Source organism: Ranitomeya variabilis, chromosome 4, assembly GCF_051348905.1.
Source record: "Ranitomeya variabilis isolate aRanVar5 chromosome 4, aRanVar5.hap1, whole genome shotgun sequence".
Classification (NCBI taxonomy): domain Eukaryota; kingdom Metazoa; phylum Chordata; class Amphibia; order Anura; family Dendrobatidae; genus Ranitomeya; species Ranitomeya variabilis.
In genome coordinates, this window is record NC_135235.1 from 659,457,263 (window position 1) to 659,482,880 (window position 25,618).

At 41.9% G+C, this 25,618-nt stretch overlaps 1 protein-coding gene across 3 annotated transcripts in view; it reads left to right on the top strand.

The window, feature by feature from the left end:
- Positions 1-18,205, top strand: part of LOC143767519 (uncharacterized) — a 37,375-nt gene extending 19,170 nt beyond the window's left edge. For all 3 annotated transcript variants that reach the window (XM_077255923.1, XM_077255921.1, XM_077255922.1), the window contains one exon: positions 16,006-18,205. In XM_077255923.1, the coding sequence (XP_077112038.1) occupies positions 16,006-17,759 (1,754 nt within the window). In that variant the 3' untranslated portion in view covers positions 17,760-18,205. The remainder of the gene's footprint in view (positions 1-16,005) is intronic.
- The last annotated feature ends 7,413 nt before the right edge of the window (positions 18,206-25,618 follow it).

Sequence of the window (25,618 nt, forward strand, 5' to 3'; positions counted from 1 at the left end):
CTCCCTCCTGTGGTCACTAGTGATATGACTCTGGGATTGTCTTTCCTCAGTTTGGAAGCCTTTCAAGAGTTGAAGCGCCGGTTTACTTCGGCGCCTGTTTTGTGCCAGCCTGATGTCTCACTTCCCTTTCAGGTTGAAGTGGATGCTTCTGAGATTGGGGCAGGGGCCGTTTTGTCGCAGAGAGGCCCTGGTTGCTCTGTAATGAGACCATGTGCTTTTTTCTCTAGGAAGTTTTCGCCTGCTGAGCGGAATTATGATGTTGGCAATCGGGAGTTGTTAGCCATGAAGTGGGCATTTGAGGAGTGGCGTCATTGGCTCGAGGGTGCTAAGCATCGTGTGGTGGTCTTGACTGATCACAAGAATCTGATGTATCTCGAGTCTGCTAAACGCCTGAATCGTAGACAGGCCCGTTGGTCATTGTTTTTCTCCCGTTTTGACTTTGTGGTCTCGTATTTACCAGGTTCAAAGAATGTGAAGGCTGATGCTCTTTCAAGGAGCTTTGTGCCTGACTCTCCTGGAGTCGCAGAACCAGTTGGTATTCTCAAAGAGGGAGTTATCCTGTCATCCATTTCTCCGGATTTGCGACGTGTGTTGCAGAGATTTCAGGCTGGTAGACCTGACTCTTGTCCACCTGACAGACTGTTTGTTCCTGATAAGTGGACCAGCAGAGTCATTTCCGAGGTTCATTCCTCGGTGTTGGCAGGGCATCCGGGAATTTTTGGCACCAGAGATCTGGTGGCTAGGTCCTTTTGGTGGCCTTCCTTGTCACGGGATGTGCGGTCATTTGTGCAGTCCTGTGGGACTTGTGCTCGAGCTAAGCCTTGCTGTTCTCGTGCCAGCGGGTTGCTCTTGCCCTTGCCTGTCCCGAAGAGGCCTTGGACACACATTTCCATGGATTTCATTTCAGATCTTCCGGTGTCTCAGGGCATGTCTGTCATCTGGGTGGTGTGTGATCGCTTTTCCAAGATGGTCCATTTGGTATCTTTGCCTAAGCTGCCTTCCTCTTCCGATCTGGTTCCTTTGTTCTTTCAGAATGTGGTTCGTTTACACGGCATTCCTGAGAATATTGTGTCTGACAGAGGATCCCAGTTTGTTTCCAGGTTCTGGCGATCCTTTTGTGCTAAGATGGGCATTGATTTGTCGTTTTCGTCTGCCTTTCATCCTCAGACTAATGGACAAACGGAGCGAACTAATCAGACTCTGGAGGCTTATTTGAGGTGTTTTGCTTCTGCAGATCAGGATGATTGGGTGACCTTCTTGCCGTTGGCTGAGTTTGCCCTTAATAATCGGGCTAGTTCCGCTACTTTGGTTTCGCCTTTTTTTTGCAACTCTGGTTTCCATCCTCGTTTTTCCTCGGGACATGTGGAGCCTTCTGACTGTCCTGGGGTAGATTCCATGGTGGATAGGTTGCAGCGGATCTGGAATCATGTGGTAGACAACTTGAAGTTGTCACAGGAGAAGGCTCAGCGTTTTGCCAACCGCCGCCGCGGTGTGGGTCCCCGACTTCGTGTTGGGGATTTGGTATGGCTGTCTTCTCGATTTGTTCCTATGAAGGTCTCCTCTCCTAAATTTAAGCCTCGCTTCATCGGTCCTTACAAGATATTGGAAATCCTTAATCCTGTGTCCTTTCGCTTGGATCTTCCGGTGTCGTTTGCCATTCACAACGTGTTCCATAGGTCTTTGTTGCGGCGGTACGTTGTACCTGTGGTTCCTTCTGTTGAGCCTCCTGCTCCGGTGTTGGTTGAGGGCGAGTTGGAGTACGTGGTGGAGAAGATCTTGGATTCTCGTCTCTCCAGGCGGAGGCTTCAGTATCTGGTCAAGTGGAAGGGCTATGGTCAGGAGGATAATTCCTGGGTGGTTGCCTCTGATGTGCATGCGGCCGATTTAGTTCGTGCCTTTCACGCTGCTCATCCTGATCGCCCTGGTGGTCTTGGTGAGGGTTCGGTGACCCCTCCTTAAAGGGGGGGTACTGTTGTGAATTAGACTTTTTTGGCTCCCTCTTGTGGTCACTAGTGATATGACTCTGGGATTGTCTTTCCTCAGTTTGGCACCCACCTGGGTCGTTAGTCCAGGGGTGTTGCTATATAAACTTCCTGGTTTCTCAGTCCAGTGCCTGGCATCGTTGTAATCAGTTCCTTTCTGTTTGCTCCTGTCTGCTGGTCTTGGATCTTGCAAAATTAAGCTAAGTCCTGCTTCCTTGTTTTTTGGTTATTTGCTTTGCTCTTATTTTTTGTCCAGCTTGTACTAAATGTGATTCCTGATTTTGCTGGAAGCTCTAGGGGGCTGGTGTTCTCCCCCCGGGCCGTTAGACGGTTCGGGGGTTCTTGAATATCCAGCGTGGAAATTTTGATAGGGTTTTTGCTGACCATATAAGTCATCTTACTATATTCTGCTATTAGTCAGTGGGCCTCTCTTTGCTAAATATCTAGTTCATTCTTACGTTTGTCTTTTCTCCTTACCTCACCGTTATTATTTGTTGGGGGCTTGTATCCAACTTTTGGAGTCTTTTCTCTGGAGGCAAGAAAGGTCTATCTTTTCCCTTCTAGGGTTAGTTAGTTCTCCGGCTGGCGCGAGACGTCTAGAACCAACGTAGGCACGTTCCCCGGCTGCTGCTATTTGTGGTGCTAGGATTAGATATATGGTCAGCCCAGTTACCACTGCTCTATGAGCTGTTTTTTTTTGTGTTTGCAGACTTGGTATGTACTTTTGAGACCCTCTGCCATTGGGGTCATAACACCAGGCCGTCTGCCCTGCCACTGCATTTCAGCTGTGGCGGTGGTCGGCGCACGGCTCCGCTCCATGGGTGCGATGGGTACTCCTTTCATTTGGTGCTGGTGCTGTGTGGCGTCCATTGTTGCTGTGGTTTTGTGTTGGTAGAGCAATGCGGTATGGAGACCTCGGGCCATCTGCCCTGCCAATACATGGCCGCTGTGGTGGTGTTCGGCGCATTGCTCTGCTCTGTTAGGGCGGTAGGACCCACTACGAGGTTTGCCGTGACAAGGCAGTGAGCTTCATACAGTCTGATCGGAATGTTAAGCAGAGAACCTCACGTTCAGTTATATATTTTTTGCGAGAGGCATTTGAACATTGTATGATTTTTGGAGGTGCTGTCCTTTCTCTTTTTTCAGATTTAATAAATAGCATTTATCATATTTCTACTTTGCGTCAACAGCATTTTTGAAACAATCTTTTATATTTTTAAGACTTTAAAAGGTTTAAACAACCAATTATCATATTTTTAAGGAATTTTATTTTACAAACTATATTTTGGTGACCAAATTACCTTTGGAGTTACTTGGAGGGCCTATATTTTTTAAAATTTCACTCCTCATAGCATCAAAAACCACGTTCAGGAAATGTAACCCTTAAGGTGTATTACATTATGGGAAAAAAAAAAAAAATGACCCCCACAATATATTTTGCAGCCTCTTTTAAATAGGACAGTATGTATAACGAGGGTGTCACGTCTCTCTGGAAGACCTTGAGTTAGATGGTCACGTTGGATAATGAATCGCAGGTCTTCTTTAGAGATGGTGTGAATATGTGTTCCATGTTAAATGGATTTAGTTTATTTGGAGCTGAAGAGGTTAATGACCCGCTGTATGCTGGTCACATAAAGGCATCTCCATTTCAGCTGCTTCTGATCGGGTCATTATCTCTTCCTTTATAAACTGGTTAGACCTTCTTGTCCCTGCCAGTGAAAGATTCATCTTCCTGTACTGTGTGCTAAAGCTAACTGTTTTTTGTAGAGTTGTTGTAGTAGTGATCTGTGGTTTGCTGTAGTACATGTGTGTTTATCTTCTGAACCCTGTTTCCATTTAGTTTATTCCTCCCTGTCCCTATTCTCCTCCCTTTTGTTGATTAGTGCTTTTGTATCATAGAGGTTTTTTTGTGGATGTTTACATTACATATCTGTTGTATACCTCATGGGGTAGGGGAGGGGACAGACCAGAGTTTAATAGCATAGTAAAATCGGAGACTCTGGCTTCTCTACCTTCAAAAGTACCTCCTGGGACAGGGATAGTTAGGACTCCAGTTCCAGGGACAGTTTAAGCCCCCCCCCCCTTACTTACAAAAGACCATCACAACGTGACAATATAATACTATTTGAGCACATGGTAGGGCTCCGTAGTAAAGGAGCATCATTTGGCTTTGTGAATGCAGATTTTGCTGGAATAGATAAGGGCACCTTTTGAAGATCACCTAAGGTTCCAGAATGGTAGAAAAAACTTAGAAAATCACATAAAATTGACTCAGTTACCCTCAGTGAACTCCTCTTCAGGAGTAGCTACTATTTTTATTCCGCAAATGTTCTCTGGAAACTAACACACAGTGGATGTTGAATGACAATTGCAAATATTTTAGTACCCAATGAGAGGTACCTAGTTTGTGTTTCTGGAGACACGCACACTTTCAATGTTTAAGTGTATTCTTCCCGTTAGTACAATACTAAACATGTGGACCCTAACATTTTATGGTCACACTGTAAGGCTCGAACAAGGGAGACGTTTGGCTTTGGGAATGCAGATTTTGCTAGATTGGTTTATGGAAGCTTTGCGATTGTTTTTGAAGCTTATGGATGTTGCCTTTCAAGGTCTACAGTTAGATTTTAACTGCTTTTGACATTTTTCACTCTTTGTTTTATTGCAGCCATTTGGCAAATTCAAAAAAAGTCCATTTTTTTTCTCATTAATGTACACTCTGCACCCCATCTTGACTAAAACCCCCCCAGAAATTTAGAGATTTTTACAAAATTATTGAACAAGAAAAATTGAAATCTCACATGCTTATAAGCATTCAGACCGGGGAAGGGGGGGGGGGGGTGTATGTGGCCTGCCAGCCAGCCAGCCAGCCTATGGAGATGGCTGCCTGATCCAGAGGAGCTCCAGGGGACCATAAACTGGCTCTACACGGCTTCATATCGACTTGTTTACCCACCCAGACCTGTGTGAGTACCTCATGCCTGTCAAGCACAAGGGGAAACCCTGCAAACCGGCTATGCCAGCTAACCTTACTGACTTTTATCCGATGGACAAACCAGCTTTTCCCTCCAGTAAAATGGCCCTACCATCCTCTGCAGCTGCCTCCTCCTACACATCTCACTCCTCATGCTGTGAATCTGAACAGAAGGGAAACTCCTCTGACATCCCCCTCACAGAACCAACAATGCAGAGATTGCTATCTTCACTAAGAGCATCCTTACAAGAAGACTTGAGGGACATGATAAAACACATTAAAGGAGACATTCAGGAGCTGGGGGAGCGAGCCTCACACATAGAAGCTAAAATGGCACAGTTTGCAGAATCAAACTCATAGATGCTAATGCAGCCCTAGAGGAAGAGGTCTTTCGCCTGAATAACAAACTCTGTGATCAGGAGGACAGAGCAAGGCGTAATAATGATAAAATCAGGGGTATTCGTGAAGCCATTACTGACAAAGATCTGCAAGATTACTTTCAAAAGTTGCTAAAGTGGGAGTTGCCTTACTGGGATACTAGGGATCTTATTGTGGACAGGATCCACAGGGTCCCAAAGCCCAAAAATATAGACCCAGCTCTCCCACGTGATACATTGGCAAGGATTCGTTTTCTTCCAGCTAAAGATACATTCATGCAGAAATTCAAGCAAGATCATCCACCTCCAGACCCTTTCTACAACCTGAAAATCTTCCCTGATTTGTCTGCTGTTACCTTGGCCAAAAGGCGGGAATTTGCAGGGCTGTCTAGGATCCTCCGTGAAAACAATATTCCGTACCGGTGGGGATTTCCGGTTAAAATGGTGGTCACCCACGATGGGAGACTGCACATATGCCACTTTCCTTTGCAGCTGGAGAAACTAATGAAAGAATGAAACCTGATCACTCCCCAAGCCCCTTCATTGGTGAAGCCTGGGCTGGGCCATTCACGGAAAAAGCTCTCTCCTGATTGGTATAAGGCTTGAACTTAAGCATATAGGTCCTGTGCTATACTTTCCAATTCTGAATTAAGATAGTATAACCCCCTTGCACGCTCATGAACCTAGAGCATGTCGTCCAGCCATGGCTTATGTGGTGCTAGTTGAGCTTGTTGTGTTTTTGTGTTCCCTTTCCTTTCCGTCCTTGTTCCCTTCTCTGTTGGACGATGTGAGATTGCAACAGAAGTTCAGCTAATGTGCTTTAGATATTTTAAATGAGTATTAAATTCCTCTCTTTGAATGTAAAGGGATTGAACTCGCCCATGAAGAGGATTTTAATGTGGAAAGAAATTTTGACCTCCAATTGTGACCTTGCCTGGATTCAGGAGACTCACTTGCTGAAGTCAGACACCTGGAGAGAGAAACACCCGCAATTCTCTTAATTACTACTTGCAAATGATCTTAAAAAGAAAGGTGGAGTTTGAATATGTGTAAAGAGCACGGTTACTTTTAATGTCCTTAACCTTTTTTAAAGACCCTGGCGGTCGTTTTTTCATTGTGGTATGCAGCTTAAACGGCTCGCCCTACACAATAATCAATGTATATTGCCCATATTATGGTCAATTGTCTTTCATTCGTGGTGTTTTGTTAAGTCAAAGAGATATCTCAGGCTTTGAAATTATCTGTGGGGACTTTATTATTTCGACTTGTTCGGAGATGGATACCTCCCCTAAAAAGTAAACCCACAGAATAGACTTGGGTTCATTAATCTCTGAATTGCGTCTCCATGACATACGGAGATATCTTCATGCTTCAGAGAGAGATTTTACTTTCTTTTCTCCTAGACACAAGTCGTATAGCAGAATTTACATGTTTTTGGTAAATAGTCGCTCTGTCGCTAACTGTATATCTGCATCTATAAGACCAATTACTTGGTCCGACCATGCCCCAATTTCCCTTGAGGTTTCTGGTCAGTACTCTCTGAATTGCTCCCCATGCTGGAGACGGAACCCCCGGCTGTTACTAAATCATGGAACAATCTCTGACATTACAAAAACTCTTAACAGATTACTTCCGGGAAAATGACAATGGTGAAGAAATTGATGAGACATTATGGTCTGCGCACAAATCTGTGATTCAGGGTCAACTCATAAAAATAGCTTCCTATCAGAAAAAAATGAGAGACAAAGAGCGGTCTGATCTCATCGCTCAAATTCAAAAACTAGAGGAGGCAAATAAAAAGTCCCCCACAGTCAAAATTTCAAACGAGATCTGTTATCTTAGATTTAGACTCCTTTCCCATTTAATCAGCCAATATGAACGTGGTATTAAAAAATTGAAACTATCCTTCTATGCGATGGGGGACAGAGCTAGCAGACGTTTAGGTAGATGTGGGAAGAAACAACAAATCAAATCTAAAATAGAATTTCTGAAAGGTCCCAATGATTCCATCATCAGGAACCCCATAGAAATTGCAAATTCTTTCGCTATCTATTATAAGACACTATATAACTTAAAAGATGATCACTCTACACTACAACCCTCCCCCTCACATATTCAAGAATTCTTAGATAGTGTTAACCTTTCCCGGGTTTCCCCTTCACAACTTAATAACCTTAATTTGCCCTTTAATGTTGCAGAAATACATCAGGTAATCCGTCTTAGTAAATCCAATTCGGTGCCGGGTCCTGATGGCCTACCTAATGAATATTATAGGACCTTGGCACAGGTGCTTGCCCACTTTTTGCTTAGGACATTTAACTTCTGGCAAGGAGCTCAGTCAATTGCTCCCTCCAATCTTGAGGCCACTATAGTGACCCTCCCAAAGCCTGGCAAGCCGGCTGATACCCCTGGTAATTTCAGACCAATTTCTTTACTGAACTGCGATTCAAAATTATATGCCAAATTGATAGCTATCAGACTACAAACAGTCCAGCCTGGGCTAATCTCTTCAGATCAGGTGGGGATTGTCCCCGGCCACCAGGGTAGGGATGGTACTAGACGAATGGTGGACCTTGTGTGGATGGTGGAGCTTTTGAGGAACCCCACTGTACTCCTGTCACTAGACGCAGAGAAGGCGGTTGACAGGGTGCACTGGGGCTACCTGAGGGGGTGTTGGGTAAGTTTGGTATTGAAGGCCCTTTATGCTCAGCTATTTTTTCTCTCTACTCAAACCCAAACGCTAAGATTTTTTCTTCAGGCCTTAGGTCGGAGGAGTTCTCTATTTCTAATGGAACCCGCCGGGGTATCCTCTTTTGCCTGTGATTTTTACTTTGGCTATGGAACCCCTGGCGGAGGCTATAAGTAGTAATCCGGGGGTGTCAGGCATTAAGGTGGGGGACTCTAACCATCTTATTGGTCTAGGTGCGGACAATGTTATCGCCTGCATGAATATTGAGCAACCTTTCCCGGCTATAATGTCCACTTTGACAACTTTTTCCTCGGTCTCTTATTATAAACGTAACTCGTCCAAGTCTTTAATCCTTCCAATTGGAGTCCTGACTAACTCGAAGGAAAAATTAACAGCTACGTTACCTTTTCAGTGGGCCGATGAAAGTATTCTTTATTTAGGGATAAATCTGTCAGCTTCCCGTCTTCTGGTTCAATCTAATGTACTCCCTTTACTTAGCACTCTCGAGAAAGAATTGATGAGATATTCTAAATTGGTCCTTTCATGGGTTGCAAGGATTCAATGCTTTAAAATGGTCTTTCTACCCAAAATAATCTACTCATTCAAGTGTCTGCCGGTGTTGTACTTCCAAAGCATATTTCTAAAATTCAAAATTTGATGGGGAGATTTGTATGGGCTAACAAACCCCCTCGTGTAGCAGCAAAAATTTTGCAATATCCCTACAGGATGGATGGTATGGGTATACCCAATAAACAAGCCTACTCTAAGCCTGCCCTTTTAGAATCGGTTAGGGACTGGTGGCTATCTGAGGTGCCCCATAGGTGGTTGCTAATTGAGTCATTTTTTTCCAGGGGCGTGTCAACGAGATGTTCACTTGAAATCGAACATATCAGACCTACAGGACATAAACCAATCCTTTTAACTATGGAGGCAACAGTTAGGGTCTGGAAACGGGAAGTAATAAACCAGCTGAATATCCCCCTGTCTGATCTGTCGATTAGGTCAGTTGAACCTCATATACCCTATCTAAGTATGTCAAGATGGGAGGCTGCGGTTACTAAATAATTGGGAGACCTTATAGATGACTTTGGCTTACTTCCATTTAATGATATCCTGACTTCTCATTCATTCCTGAGGGGGCCCTTTTATCAATACCTTCAAGTTAGGCATTCGCTTTACACTGGGCCTACTTCTTAAGCTCTACCTTCGACTTCTTCCTGGAAAAGATAACTTTTCTCCTCTGGCAGGGAAAACTTGGGTTTATCTCCTTTTTGTGAGATGCTCAATAATCTCCCCTTGGAGAGAACACTCCCATACATGATAAAGTTGGAAAAAGAATTGAAATTCTCTGCATCCCCTCAGAAGTGGCATGATGCTATTAGTCTAGTGCAAAAATCCTCTACATGTGTTAATCACCTAGAGCAGATTAAAAAACTGCACCTCAGATGGTATCTCTATCCGATGAGAATAACTCACTTCTCCCCAAATTATTCCCCCCTTTGCTGGAGAGATTGCAAGCAAATAGGTTCCTTGACCCATATGTGGTGGGACTGACCGGTAATTTTCCTATTCTGGCTTAGGGTTTTTGATCTGTGCTCACACATTTTATGCCAGAGAATACCCCCAGAACCCAGTCTAGCGGTTTTACATCTTGGTCTGGACAATTATCCGGTTGAGATGGGGACAGTTCTTTCACATGTTCTGATATTCACAAGATTTTGTGTTGCTGCAAATTTGAAGTCCCTGAACCCTCCCTGTATTCAAGAGCTTATTAAAAAGGTAAATTCTCACTTTGAATTTCGAATACTTACTAGCTTCTTTAGTTTGTCCTTGGGCCCTCTGGCTGGATTCTTCCTTAACCAGAAACACATGGGCCACTTGCACATTGAACAAGTCTGTTGGAACCTGTTCACACCACCAGAATGCTTGAAGATACAAAAGAGCACAGTGAGGTCAAAAATACTCTGTTGTAAAAAAAAAAATCACAGTAATCAGCAAGTGCTAGTCAAAAGATGTAAAGAAAACAGGGTATTTAGTTGATACGTTTTTTTGCAAAAAAAATGTATACTAAGCTGCTCCACCAAATCGTCAAGGTATACCCTTATAGAGCAGTCCTAACTAATGTATAGAATCCCTATCTGATGTATTTAAAACCTGATTATCTGTATAATCTATATATATAATTGTCTAAGGGTTTTTCCGTCTGTCTGTCTGTCTGTCTTTCTGTCTGTCTGTCTGTCTGTCTGTCCTGGAAATCCCGCGTCTCTGATTGGTCGAGGCCGCTAGGCCTCGACCAATCAGCGACGGGCACAGCATGGCGACGATGATGTCATAATGGAAAACCCGCGTCTCTGATTGGTTGAGGCCGCCAGGCCTCGACCAATCAGCGACGGGCACAGTATCGACGTAGATGTCATAATGGTTGCCATGGCGACGATGATGTCATAAAGGTTGCCTCGACCAATCAGCGACGGGCACAGTCTGCCGCGAATTCTGGAATCATCATTGTCCATATACTACGGGGACATGCATATTCTAGAATACCCGATGCGTTAGAATCGGGCCACAGTCTAGTACCTGTATAAGCAAGGTTCAGAGAAGGACTATCCATGTGGACATGCAGGATGGAGCAGTTAAATGCAAATGACCCACAGAGGAGTGGTGGACTCCCCAGTCTTGTAGAAACAAGAGAACAATTATAGAACCAGAAACACATGGGCCACTTGCACATTGAACAAGTCTGTAGGAACCTGTTCACACCACCAGAATGCTTGAAGACACAAAAGAGCACAGTGAGGTCAAAAATACTCTGTTGTAAAAAAAAAAGATCACAGTAATCAGCAAGTGCTAGTCAAAAGATGTAAAGAAAACAGGGTATTTAGTTGATACGTTTTTTTGCAAAAAAAATGTATACTAAGCTGCTCCACCAAATCGTCAAGGTATACCCTTATAGAGCAGTCCTAACTAATGTATAGAATCCCTATCTGATGTATTTAAAACCTGATCATCTGTATAATACCCGTATAAGCAGGGTTCAGAGAAGGACTATCCATGTGGACATGCAGGATGGAGCAGTTAAATGCAAATGACCCACAGAGGAGTGGTGGACTCCCCAGTCTTGTAGAAACAAGAGAACAATTATAGAACCAGAAACACATGGGCCACTTGCACATTGAACAAGTCTGTAGGAACCTGTTCACACCACCAGAATGCTTGAAGACACAAAAGAGCACAGTGAGGTCAAAAATACTCTGTTGTAAAAAAAAAAAAATCACAGTAATCAGCAAGTGCTAGTCAAAAGATGTAAAGAAAACAGGGTATTTAGTTGATACGTTTTTTTGCAAAAAAAATGTATACTAAGCTGCTCCACCAAATCGTCAAGGTATACCCTTATAGAGCAGTCCTAACTAATGTATAGAATCCCTATCTGATGTATTTAAAACCTGATCATCTGTATAATACCTGTATAAGCAGGGTTCAGAGAAGGACTATCCATGTGGACATGCAGGATGGAGCAGTTAAATGCAAATGACCCACAGAGGAGTGGTGGACTCCCCAGTCTTGTAGAAACAAGAGAACAATTATAGAACCAGAAACACATGGGCCACTTGCACATTGAACAAGTCTGTAGGAACCTGTTCACACCACCAGAATGCTTGAAGACACAAAAGAGCACAGTGAGGTCAAAAATACTCTGTTGTAAAAAAAAAAAATCACAGTAATCAGCAAGTGCTAGTCAAAAGATGTAAAGAAAACAGGGTATTTAGTTGATACGTTTTTTTGCAAAAAAAATGTATACTAAGCTGCTCCACCAAATCGTCAAGGTATACCCTTATAGAGCAGTCCTAACTAATGTATAGAATCCCTATCTGATGTATTTAAAACCTGATCATCTGTATAATACCTGTATAAGCAGGGTTCAGAGAAGGACTATCCATGTGGACATGCAGGATGGAGCAGTTAAATGCAAATGACCCACAGAGGAGTGGTGGACTCCCCAGTCTTGTAGAAACAAGAGAACAATTATAGAACCAGAAACACATGGGCCACTTGCATATTGAACAAGTCTGTAGGAACCTGTTCACACCACCAGAATGCTTGAAGACACAAAAGAGCACAGTGAGGTCAAAAATACTCTGTTGTAAAAAAAAAAAATCACAGTAATCAGCAAGTGCTAGTCAAAAGATGTAAAGAAAACAGGGTATTTAGTTGATACGTTTTTTTGCAAAAAAATGTATACTAAGCTGCTCCACCAAATCGTCAAGGTATACCCTTATAGAGCAGTCCTAACTAATGTATAGAATCCCTATCTGATGTATTTAAAACCTGATCATCTGTATAATACCTGTATAAGCAGGGTTCAGAGAAGGACTATCCATGTGGACATGCAGGATGGAGCAGTTAAATGCAAATGACCCACAGAGGAGTGGTGGACTCCCCAGTCTTGTAGAAACAAGAGAACAATTATAGAACCAGAAACACATGGGCCACTTGCACATTGAACAAGTCTGTAGGAACCTGTTCACACCACCAGAATGCTTGAAGACACAAAAGAGCACAGTGAGGTCAAAAATACTCTGTTGTTCTCTTGTTTCTACAAGACTGGGGAGTCCACCACTCCTCTGTGGGTCATTTGCATTTAACTGCTCCATCCTGCATGTCCACATGGATAGTCCTTCTCTGAACCCTGCTTATACAGGTATTATACAGATGATCAGGTTTTAAATACATCAGATAGGGATTCTATACATTAGTTAGGACTGCTCTATAAGGGTATACCTTGACGATTTGGTGGAGCAGCTTAGTATACATTTTTTTTGCAAAAAAACGTATCAACTAAATACCCTGTTTTCTTTACATCTTTTGACTAGCACTTGCTGATTACTGTGATTTTTTTTTTTTTTTACAACAGAGTATTTTTGACCTCACTGTGCTCTTTTGTGTCTTCATGGATTCTTCCTTAGTAGCCCCTCTATTGGCCATAACAGATAATGCCCTTCCTTTCTCAGTCTAGATTTGCTTGATACTAGGCCCTTTACTTTCTACTTCTTCAGTATCATTGTGTATTTGTTTTAATTCCATTGCTTGTCTCACTAAGCACCTCCCCCCCCCCCCACCCTCTTCCCTTGGTTGTGTTTGTATTTCCCATTATAAGAAAATGAGAGTTTTGACTCAAGGTGTTGCAGGTCAAACTGTTTAACTCACGTTTCTTAGGTTTTCATTTTGATATGTGTTGTTGATCTGCGACTCTATGCATTTATTGTACTCTGTTTTGCTCTCAATTAAAGATTTTGGATAAAAAAAGCATTCAGACTCTTTGCTCAGACACTAGTTTAAGTCACATGCCGTCCATTTCCTTGTGATACTCCTTGAGATGGTTCTACTCCTTCATTGGAGTCCAGCTGTGTTTAATTAAACTGATAGAACTTGATTTGTAAAGGCACACATCTGTCTATATAAGACCTCAAAGGAACTGGCCAATGAGCTCAGAGACAGAATTGTGGCAAGGCACTTATCTGGCCAAGGTTACAAAAGAATTTCTGCAGTACTCAAGGTTCCTAAAAGCACAGTGGCCTCTATAATCCTTAAATGGAAGAAGTTTGGTATCACCAAAAGTCTTCCTAGACTTGGCTGTCCAGCCAAAATGAGCAATCGTGGGAGAAGAGCCTTGGTGAGAGAGGTAAAGAACCTCTAGATCACTGTGACTGACCTCCAGAGATGCAGTGGGGGGATGGGAGAAAGTTCCACAAAGTCAACTATCACTGCAGCCCTGCACCAGTTGGGCCTTTATGGCATAGAGGCCCAATGGAAGCCTCTCCTCAGTGCAAGACATACGAAAGCCAGCATAGAGTTTGCTAAAAACACAAGAAGGACTCCCAGACTATGAGAAATAAGATTATCTGGTCTGATGAGACAAAAGATCGGTATGTAAGCGGAACGGAATGTATGGAGAAAACCAGGCACTGCTCATCACCTGCCCAATACAATCCCAACAGTGAAACGTGGTGGCAGCATCATGCAATGGGGGTGTTTTTCAACTGCATGGACAGGATGACCAGTTGCCATTGAAGGAAACATGAATGCAGCCAAGTACAGAGATATCCTAGGTGAAAACCTTTTCCCGAGTGCTCTGGACCTCCGACTTGGCCGAAGGTTCACCTTCCAACAAGACAATGAACCTAAGCACACAGCTAAAATAACAAAGGAGTGGCTTCAGAACAACTCTGTGACCATTCATAACTGGCCCAGCCAGAGCCCTGACCTAAACTCATTTGAGGATCTCTGGAGAGACCTGAAAATGGCTGTCCACCAACGTTCACCATCCAACCTGATGGAACTGGAGAGGATCTGCCAGGAAGAATGGCAGAGGATCCCCAAATCCAGGTGTGAAAAATTTGCTGCATCATTCCCAAGAAGACTCATGGCTGTACTAGCTCAAAAGGTGCTTCTCCTCAATACTGAGCAAAGGGTCTGTATACTTATGACCATGTGATAATTCAGTTTTTCTTTTTTAATAAATTTGCAAACATTTCTACATTTCTGTTTTCCAGTCAAGATGGGGTACATAGTGCACATTAATGAGAAAAAAATGAACTTTTTTGAATTTACCAAATGGCTGCAATGAAACCAAGTGGAAAAATGTAATCCCTTCACGACATGCGTCGTACATGTACTGCGCATGTCTTGTCTCTCCCTTTTGATTTGGGCTCCAGCGCTGAGCCCACATCCTTCCCGGCACATGTCAGCTGCTTTGAACAGCTGACATGTGTCCCTAACACCTGTAGGTGGAATCGCGATCATCAACACACAGCTCTTAACCTGTTAAATGCCACTGTCAATCTCTGTCAGCGGCATTTAATGTGATCGCGCCGGAATTGCGTCACTAATCCCACCCATCAGCGCCGTGTCACATGAACGCGGGTCGCCGATGGGTTGGCATGACAACCTGGGGTCTGCAGCAGACCCCTGTGATTGTCATGGCTGGATTGCTATACCAAGTAAGCAATTCTGCTACACACAGGTGATGTGATCATCGCCTGTGTGTAGCAGAGGTGATTGGATTATCGCAGCTTTCCTTCTCCCATGAAGCATATTGAAGCAAGTGAAAGGTAGAAAAAAATGTTTTCAAAAATATAAAAGTTCTAATCACCCCCATTTCGCCCCACTCAAAATAAAACAATAATAATAAAAAAAAAATAGACCTATTTGGGCAATTCAGAATGCGGCGATACCAATCTATCAAGATATAAAAAGAGCTAATCCGATCGGTAAACGGCGTAGCAAAAAAAAAGTCAAATGCCAGAATTAGGGGTTTTTTTGTCTCCACAACTTTGCATTAAATTGCAATCACGGGCGATCAAAAGATTGTATCTACACCAAAATGATATCATTAAAAATGTCAGCTCGGCAAAAAATAAACCCTCACTCAGCTCCAGATCACAAAAAATGGAGACTCTGCGGATCTCAGAATATTATGCAATTTTTTTTTAACAAATTTTGGATTTTTTTTCTCACCACGTAAATAAAAAAGAGCCTACACTTGTTTGGTGTCTGTGAACTCGTAATGACCTAGAGAATCATAAAAGCAAGTCAGTTTTAGCATTTAGTGAATATGGTGAAAAAAACGGTTGTGGAATTGCACTTTTTTTGCAATTTCACCAAACGTGGATTTTATTTTCGTTTTTTCAGTACACCATATAGTAAAACCAATGGTGTCGTCCAAAAGTACAACTTGTTCCACAAAAGAAAAAGCCCTCACATGGCCATATTGATGGAAAAATAAAAAAGTTATGGCTCTGGGAAGCAGGGGAGCGAAAAAAATGGAAACACAGCAATGAAAATGGGCTGTGGCGCGAAGGGGTTAAAGGGGTCTGAATACTTTCCGTACCTACTGTAACTTGCAATTTCTTTGGGTATTTTAGAAATGTTATAAAAATGTAAAAAAATCATAATTTATTTAAAAATAACCTTTATTCTTGGCAGATGACTTTACCTGGCGATCGGAAGGACAATTGGCATCTTCAGTTTTTAAATCAGATAACTTTGATATCAATCAAAATATAACTGATGTCTGTGCCACTATTCCAGATATACCATCATCCTTTCACAGCAAAGATCTATCATTTGATCCTTTTAAAGAAGTCCTATCTTCTGATTCATTACAGACTATGAAAAATAAAAGTTACACAAGGGGAGATAAACATCAAAGTGCTCTAACGGCAAACAAGTCATTTTCAAGTCTAGAATCTGAAAAAAGTTTTTCCCTCAAAACGTCTCTTGTTATACATCCAAAATTTCAGATAGAGGAGAAAAATATTTCTTCTTCAGAGTGTGGGAAATATTTTAACCAGAAATTAGAGCATGTTATACAAAAAAGTGGTCTTGCAGAAGGGAAGCCATATTTGTGTTCAGAATGTGGGAAATGCTTTGCAGCTAAATCAAATCTTGTTACACATCAGAGAATTCACACAGGTGAGAAGCCATATTCATGTTCAGAATGTAAGAAATGCTTTGCAGATAAATCTAATCTTGTTACACATCAGAAAAATCACACAGGGAATAAGCCATATTCATGTTCAGAATGTGGTAAATGTTTTGCTTATAAATCAATTCTTTCTACACATCAGAGAACCCACTCATTGGCAAAGCCATTTTCATGTTTAGAATGTAAGAAATGTTTTACAGATAAATCATATCTTGTTTCACATCAGAGAAGTCACGTAGAGAATAAGACATATTCATGTTCAGAATGTGGTAAATGTTTTGCATATAAATCAATTCTTGTTGCACATCAGAGAAGTCACACAGGAGAGAAACCATTTTCATGTTCAGAATGTGAGAAATGTTTTTCAGATAAATCAAATCTTGTTTCACATCAGAGACGTCACGTAGAGAATAAGCCATATTCATGTTCAGAATGTGGTAAATGTTTTGCATATAAATCAATTCTTGTTACACATGAAAGAATTCATACAGGAGAGAAGCCATTTTCTTGTTTAGAATGTGAAAAGTGTTTTGCTAAGAAGTCAAGTCTTGTTAAACATCAGAGAACTCACACAGGGGAGAAGCCATTTGCATGTTCAAAATGTGGTAAATGTTTTTCAGATGAATCAAATTTTTATAAACATCGCAGAACTCACACAGGGGAGAAGCCATTTTCATGCTCAGAATGGGAGAAATGTTTTGCAGATCAATTATATCTCGTTTCACATCAGAGAAGTCACATAGAGAATAAGCCATATTCCTGTACAGAATGTGGAAAATGTTTTGCATATAAATCACATCTTGCTACACATCAGAGAAATCACACAGGGGATAAACCATTTTCATGTTCCGAATGTGGTAAATGTTTTGTAAATAAAACACATTTTGTTACACATCAGAGGACTCACACAGGGGAGAAGCCATTTTCATGTTTAGAGTGTGGGAAATGTTTTGCTAAGAAATCAAATCTTGTTAAACATCAGAGAATTCACACAGGAGATAAGCCATTTGCATGTTTAGAATGTGGTAAATGTTTTTCAGATGAATCAAATTTTATTAGACATCAGAGAACTCACACAGGGGAGAAGCCATTTTCATGTTCAGAATGTGGTAAATATTTTGCGGATAAATCATATCTTGCTTCACATCAGAGAAGTCACATAGAGAATAAGCCATATTCATGTTCAGAATGTTTTAAATGCTTTGCATATAAATCACGTCTTGTTGCACATCAGAGAACTCACACAAGGTAAAAACCATTTTCATGCTTAAAGGGAATCTGTCACCCCGTTTTTTCCGTATGAGATAAAAATAGCGTTAAATGGGGCAGAGCTGTGCTTTACATTAGTGTATTTTTTTGTACCTTTATTCCCCACCTATGCTGCTGAAATACCTTTGTAAAGTCGCCGTTTTGGGCTGTCATTCACGCTGGTCTGGTCATATGGCCATGGTGACATCGCTGTTTCTCCCCCGATCCTGTTCATCTTTCCATTGGTGGCGTAGTGGTTTGCGCATGCCCAAGTGACAAATCCACTGCACAGGTGAGGGGGCGCGGCCATCTTCCTGAGGCCGCGCGAGCACAGATGGAGCGCTCTGCTGCCCAGGGCTTCAGGAAAATGGCCGCGGGATGCCGCACGTGCGCAGATGGAGATCGCGGCGGCCATTTTCCTGAAGCCGAGTTCGCATTATATATATATATATATATATATATATATATAATGTATGTGTGTATATATATATATATATATGTATGTATATATATATATATATATATATATGTATGTATATATATATATATATATATATAAAATTTGTTTAATCACTATGTGGACAAGAGTATTGCAACCCCTTCCTCTTAAACCTCCCAAAAGTACCCGACATTTCCTCTTCCACTTCCAATCCCAGTGATCTGCCATTCATCGATCTCTTTTAATCTACAATCTCTGTGTGTGAACAAACATCTTTAACTTTTCTATACCACAATAATAACCATGTTCATATTGCAAATTACTATTTACTGATATGATCCATTCCTTTTTTGTTAAAACGTCTGGTGTGATCCATTTGAATTAAAATAAAATGTTTCCTTCTCTCCATCGCCTCATCTAATTTTTTAATGCTGGGGTAAGATTATTTATTCAGACATCCATATACAGAAATATTAGGGCTACAGCAACATCACATACAATTATGTGCAAAATAATAGCAGTGTATTTAAAACACCTGCAAAAAAAGATTAATCCTCATAATTGCATTTATTTCCATATACACAAAGGCAGTGGGAGCTGCACATTCAATCCCAAAGGAAAACATGAGCAAAATATAAATTTTTAAACTGAAAAAGAAGAAAAAGTTATAATAGGCAGCTCAAAAAATTAGTAGCAATAATCAACCAATCTGTCTTAAAAAACAAAACAAAGCAAAAATAAAAGAGCAGTGTCTGCATTTTCATTTACAACCTGGAATATTTACAGTACAAACTGACATTTGTTTCCTGACTTCACATTTCTGTTAATCATTGAAGCAATATTTAGCTGTGTAATCTTTATATCTGATAACTGTTTTATATCTGTGTGGCATAGAGTCAACTTCAACTAACATCTGACACCTGCAAGCTGACTGGACTACATACCACAGTTTTTTCATTCTTTGGTTTTATATCAACAACAGCATTTTTAATGTCACTCCACAAATTCTCAATTAGATTGAGGTCTGGAAATTGGGCTGGCCACATCTTAAAGCGAATCTGTCGGTAGGATTTTGCTAAGTAAACTACAGGCATTGTCAAGTTTGACGTTGTTACACTGATTGAAATGATACCTGGGGTGAAGAAATCCATCTTGTGGTTCTTGTGTAATGGTTGTGTGAAGTTTTCAGTTAATGAGCCTTATCTTGGTGCTCTAGGCCAGAGAAACCAAGAAGAGACCTACCCACAGGCCGCCCCGAAGCACAAACATGTTCCTCATGAGAGAGACTGACGGTTTGTGCTTCACGAATAAAAAACATGGAATCTGTCCAAACCTTCATAGTATTAACTTTATTCCATAAAATCCTTTTTTTCTGCATAAAAGGTGTGTCTGACTTGAATATATTGACAAAAATATCAATGTGGGGGAGGTCAAATTTCTCCTAAAGGGAAATGGGAGGGCAAGAAGAGCTGGTCAGAGACTGTTCACACTCTCTGATCTCAGATTTTCTGGAAAAAGATGTTATAAAGGGGCTGACTGTTACTAGAATCTAGGAGCAGGCCGCTCCCCCTGATCTGATACATAATGTCCCAAATTGGACAGGGAGCACAATATAGCACCTTCACCATGACTGAATAGCAGACGCTGTCAGGATTAGAAACAGCGCTCTGGATTTCTATAGTTTAAGAAGGTTTGTTCAGGAAAATGCTTTATCTCCCTGGAATACCCCTTTAAATGTTGGCTTTTGCTGCAAAGTAATAGAGCTACAGGTTTGGAAGTGCTTGTCCTCTCATCATCCTTAGCCCTTTGTAAAACTTATAGTTTTAGACTCTGGTGACTTCTGTTCCAAGTCAGATCTGTGAAATACACATTTATATGGTACAGACGATTAAGTGGGAGCCAAATAGGTGCATTATGTTCTATGTGCAGTAACTGGCATTAGGAGCATTTTTATCAGGCTCAACCTTCTCACTACAGATAAACATTATTTCTTCCATGTAATGATTCATTGCATGAATTCTTCTCCTGCAGTCTCTCTCACCAGTGGTCACCACTCACCTTACTAAAATATTTAACCTCTCTCTTTCTTCAGGTATCTTTCCCTCATTTAAACATGCCATCATAACCCCTTTACTTAAAAAGCCATCCCTGGACCAGAAATGCACTGCTAACTACAGACCTGTCTCTAACCTTTCCTTCATCTCTAAACTCCTGGAACGCTTGGTCCACTCCTGTCCAATCCGCTATGTCTCGGATAACTCTCTTCTCGACCCCTTACAATCTAATTTCCTCTCTTTACACTCCACTGAAACTGCCCACACTAAAGTCTCTAATGATCTAATAACAGCTAAATCCAAAGGTCATTGCTCCCTGCTGATTCTCCTGGATATCTCTGCCACATTTGACACCGTGGATCACCAGCTCCTCCTCACTATGCTCCACTCTATAGGCCTCAAGGACATAGCCCTCTCCTGGTTCTCCTATCTCTTTGACTGCTCCTTCACAGTATCTTTTGCAGGCTCCTATTCCTCTCCTCGTCCCCTTTCGGGGTTCCGCAGGGCTCTGTCCTAGACTCCCTCGTCTCCTCTCTATACAGTGCCCCTATTGGACAAACAATCAGCAGATTTGGGTTGCAGTATCATCTCTATGCTGACGACACCCAATTATACACTTCTTCCCCTAACATCACCCCTACCCTAATTCAAAATACCAACGTATATCTGCTGTCTCTAACATCATGTCCTCCCTCTATCTGAAACTAAATCTCTCCAAAACTGAACTTCTTGTCTTTCTCCCTCTACTAACCTCACTCTACCTAACATGGAAATTACCCTGGAGGGTTCAACCATAACGGCCAAGCAGCATGCCCACTGTCTTGGGGTCGTATGCGACACCGAGCTTTCCTTTACTCCCTATATCTGATCACTCACTCGCACTTGTCACCTGCATCTTAAACACATCTCCAGAATCCGACCTTTTCTCACCTTTGAAACTGCTAAGACTCTTACTGTCGCTCTTATTCATTCTCGTTTGGACTACTGCAACTCTCTTCTGATCGGTCTCCCTCTTACCAAACGTTCTCCTCTCCAATCCATTTTGAATGTGGCAGCCAGGGTCATATTTCTGTCCAGCCGCTTTACCGATGCCTCCATCTTGTAACAGTCATTACACTGGCTTCCCATTCACTACAGGGTCCAGTATAAAGTCATCTCTCTCACCCACAAAGCTCTCGACAGTTCTACGCCGCCTTATATCTCCTCTCTCATCTCTGTCTATCGTCCACACGTGCCCTCCGTTCTACAAATGACCTACGACTAACATCCCCCGTTATCCGAACCTCGCATCTCTGTCTCCAGAGCCTACCACATCAACTACTCAGTAAACTAACTTTGCCCTGTTCCCTCCTTCCAAATATTATTCTGAATCTGCACCCTACTATTCATCTGTCTCCACACTTTCCATGCACACGATAACTGCACTTGATTCTTGACTATTGCACTTAAACACACGGGCTGATGACCGGATCATGCAGCTTTATATGAAAATCCCTATTTATTATAATTGCCAGACCTGAAATAACAAGCACTTTTCACCTATTGTACCTCCCCATTTCCTTGTAGATTGTAAGCTAGCGAGCAGGGACCTCACTCCTAATGTCACCGTTTAAATTGTCTAAACTTGTATTGAATTTATTGTCTGTACATGTCCCCGCTTAATTGTAAAGTGCTGCAGAATATGTTGGTGCTATATAAATGCAAATTATTAATATTTATCTTTTGTAACAACCATTGTAGGTTCAAGTCCTCAAAGTGTAATGGGAATCTACTGACCTCATTCCTTAGATATCTATATTGTTGTACACCCTCGGTGTGAGCACTAAACATCAGTGAAGGATGTTCTAACAGATCAACTGGTATAGAACCGACTTATGCCAGTGCATTGTCAGCTCGGAAAGCTTTCTAAACCAATCTATCTGGTGCCTCGTGGCACGGAAATTCACATTTTATTGGTATCCAAATTTGGCTCGCAAGTGCACAGGTGGAGTGAGTACAGTCCTCAGCATTTCTTACCTTCTCCCCACAAGCCGTGCCCTCCACTTCTTTATTGACCGTGAAGAACAGAGGTGAATTCTAACAGCTCTTTCAGGTGAACTTGCAGCAGCCTGTCTCTAGCTCCTCCATCTTCATCCTCTCTCCACTGTCGTATATGAGCAGTGTTGCAATCTCCTTCCTCAGTAATGTAAAAATATGTCTGCACTCAAGTTAGATTTTACCTGTAAATTGAGGGCAAATTATCAGTCTTATAGGAGGAAAAGAAATCTGATTTCTGTGATAAGATATAGTGCAAAGTTTATTTTCTTTGCTTGTACTACTCGTATATGAGAAGAAAACTGCTTAGATGCCACTGTTTCTTCTCATCGCTGCATCTAAGTGGTTTTCCATCTTTTTTTTATTTATCGTCTGCCAGAGTATGCTCCCAAAATAATGAGCAGCACATATTTATTTGTCCCAACGCTACTTCTTAACGTTGACTGGGTCTTTTAAAAGTCTGTTCTCTTCTGGCATTTTCAGTATATGACTGCTGCAGACAATGCCCACAGCAGTAAAAATTAGAGATACAGAATATGGTAGGAAATCATTGCTTCAATCCGTATTGAAAGGATAGCAAATGGATCAAATCTAAAAAATTACATTAAAAAAACTACATTTAGTTTGAAGGTCAACAATAACTATTGTTTATTCTCTGTTCCGTAGGTGATCTGCCAATAGCTCAAGATTAGGGATCTCGCTAAGGAGTTTTATAATAGTGAAGGAAAGAAGGTGTTTAAATGAACATGTAGGGGTAATTTACAGCAGGGGTGGGGAATTTTTTTTTCTGCTAATGGCCATTTTGATGTTTATACCATCCTTCAGGGGCCGTATAAATTGCTCGCTAACTCTGCCCACAAAGTACGTCCTGACACTGTCACTGGTGTCTGGACATAATCTTTCGTTGCACCTGCCTCATCATTCAGCAGTGAATGCTGCATTCGCATGCTCACAGAGGAAGAAGCCATTGAAGGGCTGGTCCAAGCACTGTGGTCCCCGGAAATCTGTCTGGGAGCTCAATAAAATGTCATAGAGGGCCACAAACGGCCTGCGGGCCTGATGTTCTCCACCACTAATGTACAGGATAAAATGTCCATGTAATAAGGTATAGATAATGGGTACTAAACATCCATTACACAAACTGGGGAGAAAATGAATTATATTTGTAAGAAGGCAGGCCATCCCCCTTAATCGAAGTGCTATGTGATGAAGCAGAAGAGTTGAATTATGGGATCAGCGGTACGGATAATACAATCTGTTAAACGCAACTGGAGAGGAGGTGACTATATAAAAACTATGCCTTGTGTTGAAAGCATATGGATTTTTTAATTGGATACCTCACATCCCCATGGTCTAAATAAAGAAATAGAATTATTTGCATTTGGTTAAAGTTTGGGTTGTATTTAGATTTCGTATAGAAATATACTGAGAAAAGGAAAAAGATTTCTCACCATACATAGGAAATTAATCCTGCCTTTATCTTGATGTGTGCATTTCCAATCTTGCAGACAGACAAAAAAAAGCATATAGTGAAAAAAGGAGCGGAGCAATGGCACATCCATGTTGAATAAATTTTTTTCTCAAACTCTATTACATATTCATGAATTAAAATCCACACTGATTTAAAAAAAAAACAAAAACAAAACACTGACTCATTTTTTATGAGTTTCTATATGCAGTCTTAGTCATACAGTATACATAAATGTGTGTGTGAAAACTAACTTTTAAAAGAAAACCAAATGCTGAAACATGTGAAACACATCTCTTAATTATGCAAATTTGTAAATGAGATATAAAATAGGTAAATGTGCACAATTATTATAAAACCTACCTGTCACGGGTTTACCGCTACACATAGGGGCCAAAAGACCTTGGTGTCTGATTTCACGTACCCCTGCACTAATTAGAAGGACTTTACCATCATATTAAGGCTGCCGTCACACTAGCAGTATTTGGTCAGTAATTTCTATCGGTATTTGTAAGCCAAAACCAGGAGTGGAACAAATAGAGGAATAGTATAACAGAAATATATGCACAACTTCTGCATTTATCACCCACTCCTGGTTTTGGCTTACAAATACTGACAGAAAATACTGACCAAATACTGCTAGTGTGACGGCAGCTTAGGAGTGCAGGTTTCTGCTAACAGTGCAAGGGTTAAACTGTTCAGTTGAGAGCACCTGGAGCTTTCCTGCTTTGATGGTCTCAGCTGCTTAGTGTTGGCCACTCCTCTTTTATATATACTCTTCTCTGGCAATCAAGAATTGCCAGTATTACCGTATTTTCCGGATTATAAGGCGCACCGGATTATAAGGCGCACTTTCTATGAGCGCCTCATAAGCAATTTTGTTTCATATATAAGGCGCACTGGATTATAAGGCGCAGCACATTACCGTTAAATAAACCATTGCTCAGACTGCAAGTCAAGATTTATTACACTTTTTAACAATAACTTGAAACTGGTTCAGCTGTAATTGCAAATCTCCACTTACGCACCATGGATTCATTAATGTTGAATTCTCTTGCAGCTGCCCTATTTCCATGCTCTACTGCATAACTTATAGCTTTAAGCTTGAAACCTGCATCATAAGCATGTCTCTTAACAGGAGGCATTTTTTGGGGTAGTGGATATAGTTAACGCTAAAGCACAGATATATTGCAAGGATCCTGCGCACAGAGCTGTAAGTATCACAGCAACCCTGCACGCCGGTCACATCCACCCTGCGGCCAAAGCTCTTCCGCCCCACCTGCTGTATAGGAACGTCACGGGACCCCTGCACGCCAGCCTCATCAACTCTGCAGCGTGTCTGCTGCACGGGGCTTCAGGAAGATGGCCGCGGGATGCCGCGCGTGCGCAGAAGAGATCGCGGCGGCCATCTTCCCAAAGCCGAGATGCAAACTCGGCTTTGGAAAGATGGCCGCCGCGATCTCTTGTGCGCACGCGCGGCATCCCGCGGCCATCTTCCTGAAGCCCCGTGCAGCAGACACGCTGCAGAGCACTCTTCTGCGCACGCGCGGCCCCAGGAAGATGGCCGCCCCCACCGATGAAAGGGATGACAGCGCAGATCGCGCGCTGTGTCTTCACGTGGGCGCAGGGAATTCGGAACTTGGACATGCGCACACCACTACGCCACCAACGGAAAGCTGGGGAAGAAAAGAGCGCTGTGAACACACCCATCTGACCAGACCAGCCTGATTGACAGGCGAAAACAGCGACTTTGGTAATGTATTTCTCAGCATAGGTGGGGAATCAGGGTACACTACATACACTATAGTAACGCACAGCGCAGGCCCTATTTAACAGTATTTATAGCTCAATCTGAAAAAACGGGGTGA